The sequence below is a fragment of the Pipistrellus hanaki genome (genome assembly GCF_964339955.1).
Source record: "Pipistrellus hanaki genome assembly, chromosome: 12".
Classification (NCBI taxonomy): domain Eukaryota; kingdom Metazoa; phylum Chordata; class Mammalia; order Chiroptera; family Vespertilionidae; genus Pipistrellus; species Pipistrellus hanaki.
The window spans coordinates 699,942-707,599 of NC_140514.1; the positions used below are offsets into that span (position 1 = coordinate 699,942).

The 7,658-nt window shown below is 64.7% G+C and overlaps 1 protein-coding gene across 1 annotated transcript in view; it reads left to right on the plus strand.

Moving 5' to 3' along the window:
- Positions 1-4,621, plus strand: part of ALLC (allantoicase) — a 13,356-nt gene extending 8,735 nt beyond the window's left edge. Inside the window, 5 exon segments of the mRNA XM_084900122.1 lie at positions 371-526; positions 1,374-1,447; positions 1,890-1,998; positions 3,676-3,800; positions 4,351-4,621. Coding sequence (XP_084756248.1) covers positions 371-526; positions 1,374-1,447; positions 1,890-1,998; positions 3,676-3,800; positions 4,351-4,557 — 671 coding nt within the window. The 3' untranslated portion in view covers positions 4,558-4,621.
- Positions 4,622-7,658: the final 3,037 nt, after the last annotated feature.

A 7,658-nucleotide genomic window follows, 5' to 3' on the forward strand; every position in this document is an offset into this window, starting at 1 on the left:
CAGTAGCTGTGCTTCATCACAGCGTTACCGCATCGCACACCCAGCAGCCGCCCAGCAGCCGCCGTGCGGCCCGTGTGCGAACATGTGCATGTGTCCCCGCACCGGTCAGTGTGGCACAGCTCCCTCCTCTCAGACCCCGCGCCCCATCACCCCCAGCTCCTCCCCCCGGGCCTCCCCCCGGGCACCCGCCCTGTCTGAGGGATTCTGGGCGTTCGCCTGAGGCCCTGGAGTGTCTGGGGGTGTTGGGGGCGGAGACGGCAGAGCCGAGGCCTGGGGGCCGGGGCGGGCGGGGCGGGGCCTGGCGTGGGCAGGTGGGTGGGTGGGTGAGGGCTCTGGAGGTTTCCGAGCCCCACAGCTCTCTCCTCCGCAGACGGCGGGGTCGCGCGCCTCCGGGTGTACGGCGTCGGGCACAAGGACTGGGCGTCCGCCGACCCCAAGGAGCCCGTAGACCTGGCGGCCATGGCCAGCGGCGGCGCCTGCGTGGGGTTCAGCAACGCCCTCTTCGGGCACCCCAACCGGATGATCGGTGAGCGGGCTCCGGCGGCGTGGCCTGGGCGTCCGGGCCCGGCGCACCCCGGTGCGGCCCGAGCCCCCGGTGCGGCGTGAGCCCCCGGTGCGGCCCGAGCCCCCGGTGCGGTGTGAGCCCCCGGTGCGGTCTGAGCCCCCGGTGCGGCCCGAGCCCCCGGTGCGGCCCGAGCCCCCGGTGCGGTGTGAGCCCCCGGTGCGGTGTGAGCCCCCGGTGCGGTCCGAGCCCCCGGTGCGGCGTGAGCCCCCGGTGCGGCCCGAGCCCCCGGTGCGGTCCGAGCCCCCGGTGCGGTCTGAGCCCCCGGTGCGGTCTGAGCCCCCGGTGCGGTCTGAGCCCCCGGTGCGGCCCGAGCCCCCAGTGCGGCGTGAGCCCCCGGTGCGGTCTGAGCCCCCGGTGCGGTCTGAGCCCCCGGTGCGGTCTGAGCCCCCGGTGCGGTGTGAGCCCCCGGTGCGGTCTGAGCCCCCGGTGCGGCCCGAGCCCCCGGTGCGGTGTGAGCCCCCGGTGCGGCCCGAGCCCCCGGTGCGGCCCGAGGGGCCAGTGTGGTCTGAGCCCCCGGTGCGGTGTGAGCCCCCGGTGCGGTGTGAGCCCCCGGTGCGGTCTGAGCCCCCGGTGAGCTGGTGCGGCCCGAGGGCCCCCGGCGGATGAGGCTAATGGCCCGTCAGTGGGCGGGTCCTCACGATGGGCGGTCACGGTGCTGGTTCTGGTCTGAAAGGAGCGTCCACTTCACTCTGTGGCCGCTGGCCGCGCGGTGGGACCAGGAGCTGAGGGGGTGACGCCGGGCTGGGACCCTGGGGGGCGTCCTCGCGGGAAGACAGACCACGGCGCCCTCAGCACCCTCTCCCCGTAGGCGTCGGGCAGCCCCGGTCGGCGGCGGACGGCTGGGTGACGGCGAGGAGGCCCGACCGGCCGCCCGTGCTGCAGGTGAGGCCGGGCGCTCGCAGCCTCCGTCCACACCGAGGTCTCGGGTTCGATTCCGGTCGAGGTCACATCGGTCGGGCACATTGGTGGGGGCACAGGCGGGAGGCAACATGGATGGGTCTCACATGGATGTTTCTCTCTCTCTCCCCTCCCTTACTCTCCCTCTAAAAGTCAGTGGGGAAAATATCCTCAGGGGAGGAGTAACAAAAAGAAGGGGTGGGGGAAGAAGAGCATGCTGGGAATTTGCAGACATTCCCGCTCTGGGTAACGCGTGCCATGGCGGCCTTTGGACACGGCAGGAGGCAGAGACACGGGCAGCTCACGCCCCCGGCCTGAACCCTGAGCCGTGTTCACAGCGAGGAGGGGAGGGAGGGACGCGGCTCCCGCCGGCCTCGGGCGGGCTCTGCGCGGCACCGCGGGCTCACGTGTGTCCCCTGCGTTCCAGTGCGACGAGACGGGCGCCCTCCTGGTGCTCGGCTGCGAGTGGGCCATGTTCCGCCTCTCGCACCCGGGCGTGGTGACGCACGTGGAGATCGACACGACGCACTTCAAAGGTAACGTCACGGCCCTGGCCTGACCCGGGCCCGAGCCAGTGTTGCTCAATGGGTAGCGCACCAGCCTATGACTGGCGGGTCCCGAGTTTGATGGGCTCAATCCCTAGTGTGGGGCGTGCAGGAGGCAGCCGGTCAGTGATTCTCTCTCAGCATTGGTGTTTCTGTCCCTTTCCCTCTCCCTTCCTCTCTGAAATAAAATATCCTACGTAATAAAAGGGTAATATGCAAATTGACCCAACCGTGGAGCGACTGGTCGCTATGACACGCACTGACCACCAGGGGGCAGGTGCTGAGCCAGAAGCCGGGCTCTTGGTTGGTGACCTCTCCCGCCTCCTCACTAAGGATGTCCGGCTGCAGCCCAGGCCGCTCCTGGTGGGCCTACGCGGTCAGCCGGACATCCCCGGGGCTCCAGACTGCTGCAGGGTGCGGGCCAGGCTGAGGGCCCCCGCACCGGCCTCTGCTGTGTGTGTGTGTGTGTGTGTGTGTGTGTATTTAAAAGCCATGGGATCAGGTGGTGAGGGGGGCTCAGGGCGCAGCCTGGCTTCCGCCTGCTGTGTAACTTCGAGTGCGGTGCTTTAATGCTTTGTGTTCGAGTTCCCCGTTTATGAAATGTCAGGATTGACAGAATGACCCCAAAACTCACAGGAGACTCTTCCATGCTGCGAGCTTTTTACTGGACAGGGCTGTGAGGTGCTCCGTGGTTTGGCCCCAGGATGGAGGCCCAGGATGGAGGCCCAGGATGGAGGCTGAGATGGAGGCCGGGATGGAGGCCGGGATGGAGGCCAGAATGGAGGCCCAGGATGGAGGCCCAGGATGGAGGCTGAGATGGAGGCCGGGATGGAGGCCCTGGGTGGAGGCCGGGATGGAGGCCTCAGGATGGAGGCCAGAATGGAGGCCCAGGATGGAGGCCCAGGATGGAGGCCAGGATGGAGGCCAGGATGGAGGCCCAGGATGGAGGCCAGGATGGAGGCCAGGATGGAGGCCCTGGGTGGAGGCCCCAGGATGGAGGCCGGGATGGAGGCCCTGGGTGGAGGCCCCGGGTGGAGGCCCCAGGATGGAGGCCCAGGATGGAGGCCGGGATGGAGGCCCTGGGTGGAGGCCCCAGGATGGAGGCCGGGATGGAGGCCCCAGGATGGAGGCCGGGATGGAGGCCCTGGGTGGAGGCCGGGATGGAGGCCGTGCAGGGTAGAGCAGTGCCCTCCGTGCGGAGGGGGTGGGGGGAGCCGGTCCCGTCAGGAAGGCCTGGCCTGTGGGAGGCGGGTGGTGTGCTGGTGCCTCTGGACTGAAGCTTCTTAAGAAAATGTGTTTGTTGAAGGGCAGCCGGCGGGCATCTCCTCTGGGCTGAGCTCCGGGCGGCCGATCGGTCTGACATTTAATAGCTGCCGCGTGAGCGCCCCCTCGTGTCCGTGGAAACTTACCCAGTGTTGTTGGCTATGTCCCCTTCCCTCCCCCTTCCTCCCTCTGGTCTTTCTCTCTGAGTCCGCTTCTGTCTGTTTTGTGTTTCAATGTGTTCTTCAAATTGACTTTAGAGAGAGAGGAAGGGAGAGGGAGAGAGAGAAACATCCATCGGCTGCCCCCTGCCCCGCCCCCGGGGACCGAGCCGCCCAGCGCGGCCTGACGGAGCCGGCCTGACTGCTCGGCCGACGGTGCCGCCTGAGAACGCCCTCTGCCCGACAGGCAGCTGCCCCGCCAGCTGCCGCCTGGACGGCTGCATCCTGACGGCCCAGGAGGAGGAGGACATGGTGCGGCAGCAGTGGGAGCCGCCCGGCCACCGCTGGAAGGCACTGCTCCCGGCCACGCAGGTGAGCGCGGGCTGGGCCGCCCCGCCCGGCCCCACACGGCTTCCCCTGCCTCCCGGTCCGGCCCCACGGCTTCCCCTGCCTCCCCGTCCGGCCCCACGGCTTCCCCAGCCTCCCCGTCCGGCCCCACGGCTTCCCCTGCCTCCCCGTCCGGCCCCACGGCTTCCCCTGCCTCCCGGTCCGGCCCCACGGCTTCCCCTGCCTCCCCGTCCGGCCCCACGGCTTCCCCTGCCTCCCCGTCCGGCCCCACGGCTTCCCCTGCCTCCCCGTCCGGCCCCACGGCTTCCCCTGCCTCCCGGTCCGGCCCCACGGCTTCCCCTGCCTCCCCGTCCGGCCCCACGGCTTCCCCTGCCTCCCGGTCCGGCCCCACGGCTTCCCCAGCCGCCCGGCCCCACACGGCTTCCCCTGCCGCGGCTGCCCCCTCCCGCAATCACGGGGCCGAGGGCGTGTGGTGCTGCCGGCCAGGCCGCTGGTCCCAGGGCCGAGGGCAGGTGGGGCCGAGGGCGTGTGGTGCCGCAGCTGCCCCTCCGCAGCCCGGGGCCTCTCTCCCCAGCTCCTGCCCAGCGCGGCCCAGGTGTTCGACAGCCTCACGCCGGAGCTGCAGGACGTGGTGACGCACGCGCGGCTGACCATCTGCCCGGACGGCGGGGTGGGCCGCCTGCGGCTCCGCGGCTTCCCCAGCTCCCTCTGCCTCCTGCGGCCCCGGGACAAGCCCATGATGCGGTTCTCCGTGAAGGCGGGCTTCCGGCCCGGCCCGTAGCCACCGGCCCGCGCGCCGCGGAGTGCCGGCACCAGATCGCGGCGATCCCGGCGTGAATAAAGTGGTCTCGCGCACCTGCCGTCCGCGATGTGATGTCCCGGGAGGCCGGGGGGGGGGGGGGGGGGGGGGAAGGCGCGGCCGATGGTGCCCCAAACCGCAGCCTGTGCCCACCGGGAATCCGCCGTGACCTCCGGGTCCTAGGTCGACGCTCAGCCCCTGAGCCGCACGCCGGCCGCAGTCCTGCTCTGAGAGGCTGGTTCTGTTGGGCTGAAGTCTACAATGTCCAGCATCACAGCCGCCGGCGGGTTCTCATTTCTCAGTGAACACCGAACTCAGAGGGTGCAGGGGGCGGCCTGGCCACCAGATGGCAGTGCGGCTCCACCGCCGGAGCAGCAGCCTGTTGTGCTGCTTTTTCCTTCCGTCCACCTGGTCCGGACAAAGCCTCCGGGCCCAGCTGCAGGTTTCCGCCTGAGCCTCCATCAGCCTGCTTCTCCGGAAAGCGATTCTGTGTCGTCCAACCCTGTGCCCTCCTCCGGGCCGTCTCAGAGCTGATGGCTCTTTCCGCCTCTCCCCCCGAAGGAGGAACAGCTGCCCCCGTCCTATGACGCCGAGGAGCGGGGCCCCGGGCATCCCAGCCCAGGAGCCCCCGGAGAACAGACGTGGAGGGTGACAGCCCCAGGGGAGGCGGCTCTCGGACCCGGCGGCCGGGCCCTGGGCGGGGGGGGGGGAGGGGGGGGGCCTCCGTGGCCGAGGGGCCCCGTTCTCTCAGTCACGGCTCAGGCCACTGCACGTGCAGACAATTACGGCCCCGCGGCCTTGGCGGGCACATCTGGAGCCCATAGAGGGGGGTGATTATCCTGGGCAGGAGCCTCACGTTCACGCCCAGTGCCCGCCCGGTCCCGCCCAGCACGGCTGCCCCGGTCAGAGGAGACCAGGGTGTCTGGCCCGGGAGGGGGTGCCCGCCGGCCAGGGCTCTGGGAAGGTTGCAGGCACCACCTCAGCGGGCTGGGTGTGGGGGCTCGGTGCTCAGCACCCAGGGGTGTCCCGGACTCCACACCCGGGGCCTCGGTGCCCCACACGTGTGTCCTCCGTCCCTCCTCCGTCCCGCCTGTGGTGTGAGCTCAGGGCAGCGAGGCCCGGCCTCCGGCTCCGCAGACAGTCACAGCTCCCTCAGTGCCGCCCCCTCCCAGGTCCCTCTGCCCTGATTCCTGCGGAAACTTCTGGAAAATACTGTCTTCTAGCGCAGTGTTTCCCAACCTTCTCTCATGATGAGAATCACCTGGTGGAGTTGTTAAAACACAGATTCCTGAATCCCAACTAAGAAGTGCTAAACTAGAATTTCTGAGAACATATAGGTAAAATTGCATACCTAACTTAGTGCTCTGTATATAACATCTGTCTTAGAGCACTAGTTAAGTATACAATTTTACCTATATGTTCCCAAAAATTCTAGTTTAGCACTTCTTAGTTGGGATTCAGGAATCTGTGTTTTAACAACTCCACCAGGTGATTCTCATCATGAGAGAAGGTTGGGAAACACTGTTCTAGCGAATCACATCCATAACGCACATCATTGCCAGCAGTGGTTACTCTTCTTTGTAAAGATTAAATCTTTTTTTAAAAAAATATATTTTATTGATTTTTTACAGAGAGGAAGGGAGAGGGATAGAGAGTTAGAAACGTCGATGGGAGAGTCATCGATCAGATGCCTCTTGCACGCCCCCTACTGGGGATGTGCCCGCAACCAAGGTACATGCCCTTGACCGGAATCGAACCTGGGACCCTTAGTCCGCAGGCCGACGCTCTATCCACTGAGCCAAACCGGTTTCGGCAATCTTTTAAAAAATATATATTTTTTTATTGATGTCAGAGAGGAAGGGAGAGGGAGAGAGAGAGAAACATCCATGATGAGAAGGAATCATGGTTTGGCTGCCTCCTGCCCGCCCCACATTGGGGATGGAGCCCACAACCTGGGCCTGTGCCCTGACCGTGACCTCCTGGCTCCTAGGGCGACGCTCAACCACTGAACCACCCAGCCCGGCAGTTTTCAAGTTTTACTTTTTAAAATTAACTTTTTTTAGGCTCTTTTGTTTATTGCATCAGACTCGGCTCCCTGGTGGTCCTTGGGGATCACGAAGTCTGGGCGTAACAATCATCTGCATATTGTTCTGTGCATTCATCACCCCAAGCCAAGTCTCTTTCTCAAATAAGCTCCTTGAACGCAAAAAAAAAGAAAAACCTTTTTTTTTTTTTTTTTTTTTTTTACTGTAACCTATGCTACATTTAAAAAATTATTTTTCAAAAATAATTTCTGAATAAAAAATAATTGCACTGGTCAGGAATCCCTTTACCTTCCTCCTCTTCTCTTCCTCTCCCCTCCCTCCCCTCCCCTCTCCTCTGGCAAAGAACGTCTGTTCTCGAGTCTCTGTGCCTGCTGCTTCTGCTCATTGATATTGTCATCATCATTATTTTTTATTTCTCGTGGGAGCTGCCGTTCTCCATTTAGCTGAGCGAAACATCCTCTGGTCCAGCCAGGCTGAGGATGAGGAGAGTGACACTCCCTGTGTGAACACCTCCTCTCACCTCGTCCTCACAGCCTCCCGTCCGAGCTCCCTTCGGCTTCCTGCCCGAACCTCCCACGGGGGCTCCAGCGTGCTCACGCATGTGGCTCCTGTGTGCGCAGATGTAATATGTGTGGGGACTCCCATGTATGTGGCTCCGTGTGCGCCGATGTGATACGTGTGGGGACTCTCGCGTATGTGGCTCCCGCGTGCACAGGTGTAATACGTGTGGGGGCTCACGTATGTGGCTCCGTGTGCACAGGTGTCACTCAGGGCAATATGTCCCCGGGCTGTGCGGTCCCGTGTCGGTTTGGGTCATAGACCAGCGGGAGAATCTGTGGAAAAGAGAGGAGGCTCCTCCCTCCCGCACACGAGTGCTCCCTTTCCAGGAATTGGTTCATTTTGCCGATAGCTAACAATTCTGTTTTCTCAGCTCAGATGTAGGAAATCAGTTAAATTAGCAATTTTGACACAGAGCAGAGTTTCTTACCTTGTTCTGTGGGTAGAAAAGATATTAAAAGGAAAGAAAAACAGCCCGGC